This window comes from Phoca vitulina, unplaced genomic scaffold (assembly GCF_004348235.1).
Source record: "Phoca vitulina isolate PV1807 unplaced genomic scaffold, GSC_HSeal_1.0 scaffold7, whole genome shotgun sequence".
NCBI lineage: Eukaryota > Metazoa > Chordata > Mammalia > Carnivora > Phocidae > Phoca > Phoca vitulina.
The window spans coordinates 8183179-8196427 of NW_022589710.1; the positions used below are offsets into that span (position 1 = coordinate 8183179).

General features: G+C 42.2%; 1 protein-coding gene across 1 annotated transcript; it reads right to left on the reverse strand.

Annotated features, from left to right (window-relative positions):
* Positions 1 to 10506: 10506 nt before the first annotated feature.
* Positions 10507 to 11624, reverse strand: GPR33 (G protein-coupled receptor 33). Its single transcript, XM_032404562.1, has one exon. It carries the CDS (start codon positions 11622 to 11624, stop codon positions 10605 to 10607), a length of 1020 nt encoding a protein of 339 aa, XP_032260453.1. The 3' UTR covers positions 10507 to 10604.
* Between the last annotated feature and the right edge of the window lie 1625 nt (positions 11625 to 13249).

The following is a 13249-nucleotide window of genomic DNA, read 5'->3' on the forward strand; positions in this document are numbered from 1 at the left end:
TTTCTATGGGCTTGGAGGGTTTAGATGAGGAATAATAGTGCTACCATGATTGCATTACTCAGGTCATTGATTTGGGCTCAGTTGGCACAATATGCCTATACATTTGGGTCTGTTGTTTTAGAAGATGACATCACTGACAGTGTTGCTATCCATATAAAGTAGTGTGACTGAAGAAAATAACCCATGCATAATCAACGGTCCTTTCTACACAAAATTGAAGCTGCCTGTTTGCTGGTCATCTTGCAGGCTGATTTACACTTTCTTTAAAAACCAAAAGCAAAATCTCACATTATCTCTGCTGCATTGCAGGGGTTCCTGCGTTAGTTGACATTTGTTGGCAAAGCACAGACAAGTTGCATTGTTGGTGCCTTTATGTCGTTATAACTATTGAATCTCTTTTCTCTTCATTCCCGGACTCAAGTTTTACAGGGCTGTAAGGGACTTTGACATAAAGGCCCTTAGCCTTGACCCAGAGTAAGAGAGGACTATGATGTCCATTTGTATATGAGTACGGGAGACAGCAAGTTTTCTTGAAAATAGGATATATGGTTCCTAGAGATCTTTCCACAGTGAAGGGACTTTAGCAAATTGGGACATCCATCCTGTGAATAGGTGGAGGCTGGTTGGTAATGGTTAATCTCTCAAAAGTCACCGATTGCTTTAAACCTTTCTGTTAGGTGAGAATCTCTTGGACACTACTGCAGGTAGTATAGGTTGTGACTCACTTCTTTCCTTCCACCTGCAGAGGGCGGTAGAGAGTAGGCACTAAAGTATTCCTTTCTGTATTTTATTTTTTGACCTTCTAGTCTCTTTCCACAAAGAATTTAAGAAGGCAAGACATACATGCAATAAAATAGTAGAATGTGAATAAACATAAAGCACTAGGAGTAAAGAAAATAGAGTTTTATCAGTAAGTCCCAGTGGGGGAAATTGAAAACAAATAGATAAACAGTGGTTCTTGCCTGGAGTGCTGAGATGATATAGTATGCAGCAGTCTTTACAGATACATCACTTTTTGTTACAAAACGGTTATACCCATTGTCAGTCAAGAAGAAGAGGCTATAAAGCAGCCAGGAGCATTTATTTTGGGGTCTTAGGGATTACAATCCTGGAGCCACAGAGTGGACTGAAATTGAAAGTGTGTTCAGAATTGTAAGTGGAAAGTGCAGACGTATAAAGGCAAAGCCCAGGAGGTTATATGACTTCCTTTGATTGAATTGTGATTGGTGCTGACAGAGTTAAACTATCTAATAAACAATGGGCTATTTAGCTGATAGAGGTTACATTATCTCTATTCCAGTCCAAAGTAGAAGGATGTGTTCTGGAAGGTGGCAGAGGTGCAATTGACAAAAATCTAAAGTCCAGAGTGTTCCAAAAATTGAAACAGATGTGCATATGCCTTGCTTCTTCCATACTCCCCTGACCCTATTTTTGAGTGACTCTCTTAGCAATGTTTACTTCACTTTGGAATTTTCTTTCATAACATCGTATGTAATGTTGAGGTGGCGCACGTTGTACAATTTCCTTCAAGTTAGAAGTAAAAGGTGAGGGGCACCCGGGTGGCTCAGTCAGTTAAGCATCTGCCTTCAGCTCAGGTCATGATCTCCCAGGGTCCTGGGATCGAGCCCCACATTGGGCTCCCTGCTCAGCGGAGAGCCTGCTTCTCCCTCTCCCTCTGCCTGCCTTTCCCCCTGCTTGTGCTCTTTCTCTTTCTCTGTCAAATAAATAAAATCTTTTTAAAAAAAAGAAGTAAAAGGTGAAGTGCATCATTAAGTTGGCTCTAGAGGAGGGTGGTGGTTGAACAAGAACATAAGAGTAGGCAAGAAATCACTGAGCAGGAATAGTTCTTGAACTGTTACAGTGCTGAAAGGGGACTGTACGGTTAGTGGGTTATGTAGGAATGTATTCTAGGCCCTCTGATATGGTACAGTGATTGATTTAGAGTTTTTTTTTTTAAAAGATGTTATTTATTTATTTGAGATAGAGAGCATGAGCTGGGGAGAGGGGGAGAGAGAAGCAGACTCCCCACTGAGCAGGGAGCCTGATGTGGGGCTCAATCCCAGGACCCTGGGATCATGACCTGAGCCAAAGGCAGATGCTTAACTGACTGAGCCACCCAGGTGCCCCGAGGTAGATGTTTTAATCTTACAGAGGCTGGAAGAAATCTAGCCCCCCACTTGAAAGCTCCAAGATTTAATTTTTTCAGTGGTTAGTGAGGTGATCAGGTTCTGAGAAATTAGTTCACACCAACTAAAATGGACATGAATTGGGGTAGAACCAGAATACTAATTCATTTATAATAAATATTGCTGTGACACAGAGTGGAAATTCTCACATAGGACATGATCGACACCTTTCCCCTTGCGTTCAAGCATGTATACTAGGTCATATTCAAAGTCTCTTAACTAATTTACTATAAGAGATAGTCACTCTTCTACCAGCACATAGGAAACTGAGGTTGGAAAGATCCTTGTGGATTCTGGCTTTAAGACACTTGCTACATGCATTAAAACTGTGAGGAAAGAGGAAGCAAACATATTTAAATAAGAGCCTGAAACAAAAAGTCCAAAGGTAAATGCTCCAAACTGCAGGTATATATTTTGTCATGGAGCGTCTTCCTACACAGGCAGAAACCGAGGCCAGGAATGTTAATCCAGTCGAAGCCCCTCTATATAGAAATACGAGGCCTTGGGAAAATGACAGTTCCCTACCTAAGAGCTGAGTCTATCTTTAACATGAATAATTTGTACAACCAGGTAGGGGATGGGATTTGGAACTTGATATTGATTGTTCTTTTGTTCAATTTGCTTTTTAAAATTATTTTGTTACTGCACCATTTGCTGGTATGTTGCTTGATATTGCAAGTGCTTTAACTCTAAGGCAGTGATGGATATCTGGCAGTCTGTAGGGTTTCCCCCTGGTAGGCTGATAAATTATCTTGATCTTCGGGTTATTTTTCAGTCCATAGTGTTGTAATAACAGCAAAGCATTGCATAACCGTTTGAATATTTGTATACTCATGTTAGCCATTTTGTCAAGTCAGGCCAGCTGTTGTAAGGGTTTTTTTTTTTTTTTTTTAAGATTTATTCATTTATTTTAGAGAGGGGGGAGGGGCAGAGGGAGAGGCAGAGAGAAACTCAAGCGGACTCCACGCTGAGCAGGGAGCCCGATGCAGGACTCAGTCTCACGACCTTGAGATCATGGCCTGAGCCGAAACCAAGAGTCAGATGCTTAACTGACTGCACCAACCAGGCACCCCTGTAAGGGCTTTTTATAATTTGGACACCTGCATCCTTTGTAGGAAAAAACTATGGCAGATTTTGAATGGGCAGAAGAGATTTCTAGATATCCTTTTAAGGGAATGCTGGAGCCTCTGCGGATTCCTTTGGTCCTATAGAGCTATATAGGATTTGTCTTTGACTAGGGCTGTCTTACAGCTCTTTAGAGATAGAAGTTAACTTGTCGAACACAAATCGTAAGCAAATCATTCCTGTCCATAAAAATGTAAAATTTGATTATTACTCTGTGGATGCGGGCTGATTTTGCCTGTTTTGCATCCCTTTGTAAATTCGTTTCAGCGTTCCTTTCCTGACCATACATGTATAGCACTTTGAGTTTTCTCTCTCTTTTGAAAATAAACTTTAAATTGCACAGCAGATTTAGATTTGTAGAAAGATGCAAAAATAGTACAGAGTTTTTATATACCCCTCACCCAATTCCCCCTTTTATTCACATCTCAAATTACTATGGTATGTTTGTCAAAACTGAGGAAACAGCACTGGTATGTTAATTAAACTCCATCCTTTATTCAGATTTCATTCGTTTTTCCACTAAATCCTTTTTCTGGATTCCATCCAGGATACCACATTACATTTAGTTATCATGTTTCCTCAGGCTGTGGCTGTTTCTCAGATTTTTCTTGTTTTTGATGACCTTGGCAGTTTTGGGGAATACTGGTCAGCTACATTGTAAGATGCCCTTCTATTGGAATTTGGTATTTTCTCATGATTAGACCAAGGTTATGGGTTTTTGAAGGACGATCACGGAGTTGAAGTGCCATTCTTATTACATCATATCAAGGGTACACGCAGACAACATGTCTTTTTTTGCTGATGATATTAACCTTGATCACCTGGCTAAGGTGGTGTTTGCCAGGTTTCTCCAGTATAAAGTTAAACCTTCCTCCCCCTTTCACAATATGCTCTTTGGAAGCAAATCCCTTAACACAGCCCATACCCAAGGGGTGTTACTATCCACATTTTTGAGTGGGGGATATCTGCATAAATTATTTGGAATTCTTCATACAGGAGATTTGAGCCCTCTTTTGAACTGGTTGTAATATCTTACTGGTTTCTTCCTTACTGAGTTAAATATTAATGAAATAAAAATCTTTGACACATGTCGATTTTATATTTGTATGAGAGTTGCAACTTTATTCTTTTAAAACTTATCCTCTCATATTCCTCTACCAAGAAATGTGGTGGGAATTATCTTTTATATAGTTCTTTGACATCCATGAGTAAATGCCATACACAAATATATTATTTTGAAAAGAAAATACGGAATATTATTTATAGTCAAAGAAAAAATATAAATTATTTTATCACACTAACTGTATCAGTCAGGGTCCCATCAGGAATCAAATACATTCTAAATAGGATAATCTGGGAACGTGTTATTTACAAGGGGACTATTTACAAAGGTGTGGGTGTAGGGGAACCACAGGGGTAGTGTAGTAACCCCAGGGCATGGTGGCAGCTGATATGTTTGGTACACGCCCCTTGGTCTGAAGGGAGAAAGGGAGGGAGTCTGGAATCAAGAGGTAGAGACTTACGTAGACCCTTAAGGGAAGGAGTTGACCTTCTGCCAAGAAGCTCAGCCAACTCCAGTTGACCTTTCCAGGAGGCAGTTAGGGAAATAAATACCTGACCCCATTCTCCATCTTCCTTGCATTTTCTGCCAGAGCTCCCCATTGGCAAACCCTACCAGAAGCTAGGAAGCAGGGGACCTGTTGCTGACCCAGGCTCCAGGGCAGAAGGCAGGGTGGAGAATGCTTGAATGTGGATCTGGAAGGTAAGCAAAAGACACCAAGCTCACTGACTGAAGAGGTTTTAAAGGCCACAGTGGGGACTCTTTTGTCATCTTTTTGTTGGAAGATGACAGCTGTGGAGACAGATAGCTGAGTTAACATTTCTAATGGAACTCCTTAATTTCTCTAAGAGTTTAGAGAAGTGAAGTTACACTTTGTGAGTTATCAGTGTAAGATGAGCCAAGGTCCTTGCATTACCCTCCCCCTGCTGCCCCTTTTTTCCAGTCATTGGAGGTATGGCTAAGACATCAGGGAAGAAGGTTTGCTGGGATCCTTGCCTTGGTGAAAATGCCCTCTACACAGACCAACTTGCATGGCAGGAAGAGATGGAGCTGCTGCTTCTAAGGGGTCTTACAGAATTGGATAAGAGGCTTGTCACAGGGGACCATTAAAGACCCAAGTCCTTAAGCTCTCATGGAATCCTTTGGACCATGAGGAAAGGGACTCAGGATCAGATTTGACTTGATATAGAAAAAATAAAGAATCACGTTTACTGTTTCTGAGTGTTGTAACTAAATAAAGTTTGTACCGACTCCAGCAGCAAGTGAATAAATAATAGAGATTTCAATAATGAATTATTCATATACACCTTAATCTTCCATTGCATTTGCTTGAGATGGAAAAGGGAAAGCTAGTGTTCTCAGATGGCAGCTCCCTAGTTGTCTGTTCCTTTTGACAAGTGAAGTGAAAGAAATACTGTAGATTCTTAGTTTGCTTAAGGAAGAACATTCTAAAAACCTCACAAATAGAGAGACTTCCAACTCCAGAATTAATTTATAGGTGCATGCATGTATTTATCCAATGGTTTATAAACATTTATCTATCATGTTAGATACCAAGTTAGATGCTGGAAATACATGAGGAATAAGATACAGGTTTTACTCTCAAGGAGCTCAGAACGTAGTGAAGAGACAAGGAAAACAATGGGGAGCATCAGAAAAACTGTTTCTCTTTCCAACAGTGTGTTCTTTCCCTCCCAATAGGGGAAGGACAGGACTTGAAAGGGAAACCACCTCCTGGAAACCCCGAGTTAAACTAAACTGGTGACTGGCCTTAACTGGAAGGAAGATAAGGTCTTCGACCCAAACAATTTGGCATAAACTGAATTTTCTGGGCCGTATCACAACTAGGCACCTTTTTTCTTAGTCACCAGCTGACTCTGCCTTCGGAATACCTTTCCCTATGCAGGACTTATGTGACCTTCAGTGTCTCTAAAGTACGCTCCAGGCTTGACCTCCAACTCAAAAGGTTTCCTTCCTTTAGGCCACAATCCAAAGTCTAATATTCTATTTTCTTTTTTTTTTTAAGATTTTATTTATTTGAGAGAGAGAGTGCACTCAGGGAGGGGGGGGAGGGGGGACAGAGGGAGAAGCAGGCTTCTGGGAGTCCAATGAGGGGGATGCGGGACTCAATCCCAGGACCCTGGGATCATGACCTGACTCTTAACCAGCTGAGCCACCCAGCCACCCCCCAAAGTCTAATATTCTAAGTACTGTGTTTAGGCGCACTCTGCTGGGTGTGAAGCTGATTAAAGTAATTCCCATTAACTTGTGAATGAAATGTAACCTTAAAAGGTATATTTGCATTTTAATGGCAGTCCCTTAATTCAAATTAATCTCTAATTAGTAGAATGTGTGAAAGTTACTTTCTGTGGGAAGAAGGAGGTGGAATTACTCCTTAATTCTCCAAGTTTAAAAGAGCTGCTACTCCCAGAGCCTCTGGATTCTCACCTCCGAGACACGACTCAGCACGATGCAATTTTGTTTCTCTTCCTGAAGCTAATCATTTTGAAAAGCTTTTTAGGTTAAATTCAATGGACATCATCATCTTTTGAATAGCTTTTATATTTGGGGAAACTCCTATGATAGGAGCATCCTTTTCCCCTCTCAGGTAGAAACCAGAACTCAGCTCCCCAGCCTCCTTTGCAGCTAGGATGCAGGCATGCCAATTAGATACCTTCATGCAAGATTAAATTTGGAAGTGAGCAATGTGAATAAACAGGCTCTGCATGGGGCTTCCATGTTGCTCATGGCGGTGTTGGTAGAGCTCCCAGGAAGGTACAGTTCTAGACTCGATGCAGAAGTGCCATTGGTGTCGGCAGCAGCTGCAGTAAAACCAGGTTGCTGGGGTTCGAGGCTCAGTGGGAGAAGTAGCAGAAATTGGCTCCATTCACTGAAGTAGAGAACACGAGCGACAGGACGTCTGGGTGGCTCAGTCAGTTAAGCGTCTGCCTTTGGCTCCGGTCATGATCCCAGGGTCCTGGGATTGAGCCCCGCATCAGGCTCCCTGCTCAGCGGGGAGTCTGCTTCTCCCTCTCCCTCTGTCCCTCTTCCCCCCCACCCCCCCACTCATACTTGCACTCTCTCTCTCTCTCATGCAGCAAGAGAGAGCACAGGTAGGGAGGAAAGGGAGAAGCAGACTCCCCGCCGAGCAGGGAGCCCGAATGTTTGTTTCATTCCCCAGATTAGGGAAGTTCTCAGCTATGATTTGCTCAAATACATCTTCTAGCCCTCTCTCTCTCTCCACTCCCTCCGAGATTCCAATTATTCTGACATTGGAACGCCTCATGGTGTCACTTATTTCTCTGATTCTATTTTCATGGATTCTGAGTTGTTTTTCCCTGGCCTCCTCTTTTCCCTTTTTATCTATTATACTGTCTTCCAGGTCGCTTATTCTCTCTTCTGTCTCAGTTACCCTAGTTGTTAGATTATCTAGATTGGATTGGATCTCATTGATAGGATTTTTAAGTTCTGCCAATTCACCTTTTATTTCTGCCCCCAGAGACTCTTTGTTGCCATTAATTGATTTCTCCATTCTAGCCATTGTCTTCACAATTGCTAGCCTGAATTCCATCTCCGACATCTTGGTTATATCTGCATCCATTTGTAAATCTGCAGCATAAGTCATAATCTCTGAGTCTTTTCTGTTTTGGGGGCTCCTCCTCCTAGTCATTCTGTTGATGGGTGTTTGAGGGAATGTGTAGAGTCCAAATTATTGACCAGAACCCAAGCAAGATGCACTGTTTTCTTGGGACCTTAGGGTTGCTGGCCTCTTGTTTTCCCAGCCTGTCTTCTGCGGGAGGGGCCTGCCGCCTGTTACTCAGGCAACCCTGTTTGGGCGGGGTTGCCCTGCGCCCCTGTGGCGGGGGATGGGCTCAGTGAGAATCAGTCTTTGGGGCTTTTGTTCTCTGGCGCCTTTCCCTGGCGGCTTTCCGTGTCTCTTCCACCAGTCAGAGCAGAAGAGACTGTTTCCCACCCTCTGCCTCAGAGCAGAGAGACCGCAGTCTGTTCTTCAGTGCGCTCTCCAGGCCACACCGTCTCCGTTTCTGTCCGTGCTGCTATAAACTGCGGCGTCCTGGGTTGTGCGCCCCTCCACAGCGCCCCCAGTCCTGCCTCCAGGTCGGGACACGTCTCTGCCCTTTGTGCTTCTAAAACCGCCAGCCGCGGGCGCCTGGGTGGCTCAGTTGGTTAAGTGACTGCCTTCGGCTCAGGTCATGATCCTGGAGTCCCGGGATCGAGTCCCACATCGGGCTCCCTGCTGTCAGCAGGGAGTCTGCTTCTCCCTCTGACCCTCCCCCCTCATGCTCTCTCTCTCTATCTCATTCTCTCTCTCAAATAAATAAATAAAATCTTTAAAAAAAAAAAAATAAATAAAACCGCCAGCTGCTCCCAGTTCGTGCGCGCGACTCCGCCGCTTGGGATTCCGTCCGGGGACTGCAGTTCGCGTGCGCGCCACTCCACCGCTCGGGGTTTCCACCCCGGGGGCTACAGTTCACCTGCACGACCCCGGCGCTCCGGATTTCCCTCTCGGAGGCTGCAGTTTGCGTGCGCGTGACTCCGTCGCTCCGGGTTTCCGCCCCGGGGGCTGCAGTTCGCGTGCGCGCGTCCCCGCAGCTCTGGTTTTCCACCCCCGGGGCTGCCCTAAAGTCCTTTCCCGATGCTACCGGTCTGCGAGTCTGTGCCCCATCCGCGGTGCGCGAGGATGTCGCTCACCGGCGGTGTAGGATCCCCACGGCCAGGCACCCTCCCACCGCTGTTTATCCTCCGATATCTGCCCGCAGAATTACGGCTCCCCGCTTTGTACCTCAAAACCAACTGCCTGCGATATTCTGTTTGTAGAGATCCAGATCTTCTTACATCTCAGGCTGGTTTCGTGGGTGCTCAGAGTGGTCTGGTAGATATCCAGCTCAATCCCGGGGACCAGCTGAAATAGGGTCCCCTACTCCTCCGCCATCTTTCCCCCCTCTACCCAGGTAGATTCTTAAACATTTATAATTATCTTAGTCACATATTTCTGAGACAGTTCAATCTATAGGTTTTGAAAAGAGACATTTAAGATACCTTTACATTGAAAACATTATAGTATAAATTCTTTATCCTTTAACATAGATATGAAAAGATCAGTGTTTTGTCATCCCCGTGTTAAATTTTGTCCATACCAATTAAATAATTTAGGAGCTATGTAAATAAAGAGGGATCTTGTTCCAAATGTCTATTTGCTAGAAGATTTTGTGACAGAAAAGTCAGATCAATAGACACTATTGCTATTTAGAAATTGATATTCCTATAGCCTCAAAAATCAGAGGTTAAGAATCACATTTGCACCATTTTACACCAACTGGGATGGCTATCATTGAAAAAAAAAGGAAAATAATAAGTGTGGGTAAGGGTGTGGAGAAAGTGGAAATTTTGCACATTGCTGGTGGGAGTGTAACACAGTACAGCTGCTGTGGAAAAGTGTGGGCGGTTCCTCAAAAAGTTAAACATATAATTGCCATATGACCCAGTAATTCAAAATAATTCAAGATAATTGAAAACAAGGACTCAAACACCTACTTGTATATCAGTGTTCACAGTAGCATTATTTACAATAGCAAATGTAGAAACAACCCCAATGTCCCTTAACATAAGAATGGATTAGCAAAACATACAATGGAATAAACATACAATGGACTATTATTTAACCATAAAGAATAAGGTTCTGATATGTGTTACAACATGGGTGAAGCTTGAAAACATCATGTTAAGTGAAATAGGCCAGACACGAAATAAGAAATGTTGTCTGAATCCACTTACATGGAATATCTAGAATAGCCAATTCACAGAGACAGAAAGTAGATTGGAAGTTATGAGGGGTTGTAGGGAGGGGGATATGAGGAGTTATTAGTCAATCAGTGCAGAGTTTCTCTTTGGGGTAATAAAAATTTTTGGAAATAGTGGTGGTGGTTGCAAAACACTGTGAATGTAGTTAATGCCACTGAAATGCACATTTTAAAATGGTGAAAATGGCAAATTTTGTTATATATATTTTACCACAATAAAAACAGAGTAAAAATAATTATATTTGCAACATCACCCATTGCTTGCTTTCTTACAGCTCTTTTAATATTCATAGATGTAGCCATGGTACAGCCTAGATGTCTCTCTAATATAGGGATTATATTCTACAAAAGCAGAGGGTACCTCTCTGGTGGTAAAATTGACTAAGATCCATTGTTTCCTCTGGGATCCAAAATTTAGATGTAGGCTTCTGAATTTAGGTTTTGTGTCCTTTCTGCCAAAGAGTCCTCACTGAATGTTGACTCAAACAGGGCAAGAATGGACTTCTTGAAAACATTTTTGAAGTTCTCCCCAGTAAACAGGTAGAGTGTAGGAGAAAAGAGCGCATTGAAAGAAATGGTTATCGCTGTCAGTATCTGAGTCACCTGTAAAAGTACTGATGGGTGCTTAGTGAGAAGTAAGCCCTGGTGTACATGGTAGGGCATCCAGCACACAAAGAAAGAGAGAATGGCAGTCACCATGACTTTGAAGGGCTTAGTGGATTTAAACAGGCCCCTCTCTTTCATCTTGTTGGCTACTCTTTTGTAACAAAGACTGATGATAAAGAAAGGCAGAAGGAAACCCAGCAAGAAGCGGCTGATGAAACAGGCTACGTGAATCCCTTTCCCTAAAGTTTGCATCTTTTTGCTTTCCCAGTTAGGAGATGCAGCATAGTTATTTTGGCAGGTCACTCTTCCTTTATGGTCATCCTCTGTCTCCCTGAAAACCAAATAGGGCATGCCGAGGGCAGTGGCAGAGAGCCAGATTCCCAGGATGATGCCGGTAGCCCAGCGTGGGGTTCGGTGCAGCTGTGACCACACCGGGTGAAGAGTGAGAAGGTAGCGGTCAACACTGATGGCCGAGAGGAAGAAAATAGAGGCGAACATCCCTGCTGACAAAGTGGCATTGAAGACCTTGCACATGGCAGTTCCAAAGCTCCAGTGATTGTCCTGAAGGTAGGTGGTGGCTATAAATGGTAGAATCAATGTTGAAATAAAATAGGAGAGAATGAGATGAAAAAATAAGAGCGTATTGACAGTCTTTTTCATCTTGAATTTTAGTACCCACAGGTAGAGACCATTGGTCATGGTGCCAATTATAACTGACATGCACAGCAGAAAGGCAGTGATCACGTTTGAGGCAGGAACTAGAAAGTGAGTGCTGTTTCTTACTAAAGTAGAGACATTGAGCAAATCAGTAAAGTTGACCAGATCCATAATTACCTGTAGAGAGAGAAACAGAAAATAACCGTAAAAAAGAAGCAAAAAAAAAAAAAAAAGTTAATTTTCGCATAGTAACGGTCAAAATGACACTATTTTTAAAAACGCAAATGTAAGGGCCCCTGGCTGGCTCAGTTGGTAGAACATGTGACTCTTGAATTCAGGGTCTTGAGTTCAAAACCCACATTGGGCGTGGAGCCTACCTAAAAAAAATTATAAAATGTCCAACATAATATTTCCATAATAATACAAATCAGATGTTTCCCTAAGCTTTATATTTTTATTTTGTATGAAGAATTAAGATCAGATTAATTTGAGCATCCAAGATAGAAATACTACAGATGAAATTAATGTGAAAGAAATAATGTTTGGGATATTTTGACTTGAAGTAATGAATTTAGGTAGCTAAATATCTTCTAAGAAATGAACCATAGGTCTGACCCTCCTTGATGGTCATAACTTCTTGAATAAGGCAATGTAGGATCAGTTTTACCTGACTAAGGCTTGGTCAGGGCAAATGTTGCTAATGAAATTGAGTAACAAAATTAACAACTGCTGCAAATCAGTAATCATTCAGAGCTATAATTAGATTTCTCCCATGAGCTAATTATTATATGTAGTAAATGCTAGTATTTTAGCATGTGGTAAGAACTGATATTCATTTGGGAGCCCTAGGCTAGGGCACCATAAGAGGGTGACATGCTGGGGTGTCTGGGCCGCTCAGTCAGTTAAGGATCTGACTCGATTTTGGCTCAGATCATGATCTCAGGGTCGTGAGATTGAGCCCCATCTTGGGCTCTACTCTGGGCATGGAGAGCCTGCTTAAGACTCTCTCTCTCCCTCTCCCTCTAGCCACCCCCCCCCAAAAGATTGTAAAGTGCCTTCAAAATCACCAATCAAAGAGGAACATGTACTGTTGAATATAGTGGTAGTTCTTACTTACTTGGGGAAGGAAAAGAGGGAGAGAGGTCAAGGAATTGATATTTATCTTATACTTTTTATATGCCAGGAGCTTTATAAAAAAGTCATTTATTTTTTTCCTAATAAAGACAAATATTTAAACAGAAGATAAAGTGAGGCTTACAGGGTTAAATTTCTTATTTATCAACATTTCCCACTGTGCCTCCGTTGTGGCAGGTGGAGAACCCTGCCAGTGTTTTATGTTACTTCTTTGAAAATCGGTAATTCATGTGTAGTGTTTTGATAATCCTCCATGAATCAGAGTATTTGATGATCCAAACTATCCTATTTCTTGGATAATGATTCCTATAGTATTGAAAATATGAACCTGAGAATGTTTTGGAAAATAGCTATTATATATAACAGTCATATCAACAAATTGGTTTTTGATAAATTGGATAAATTGCTTTAATGGAAATTGCTAGTGATTTTTTTTTTCACTAAGCAAAAACATTCTAAGAATATATGGAGAGAAGAAATAAAATAATTGCTATTAAAACCACAATTGCTTTAAGTTAATTCTGCCTTCTAAGGGAATTGCAAAATTTTTCTCCAAGGTAGAAAAATGGCCCTCTTCAGGAAAATACCTTAGTAGCCTGCTTTGAATAAAAAGTGAAGTCTAAGCATGGAATGGGTGGCCATGGTGAGTGGAAGAGTGGGGA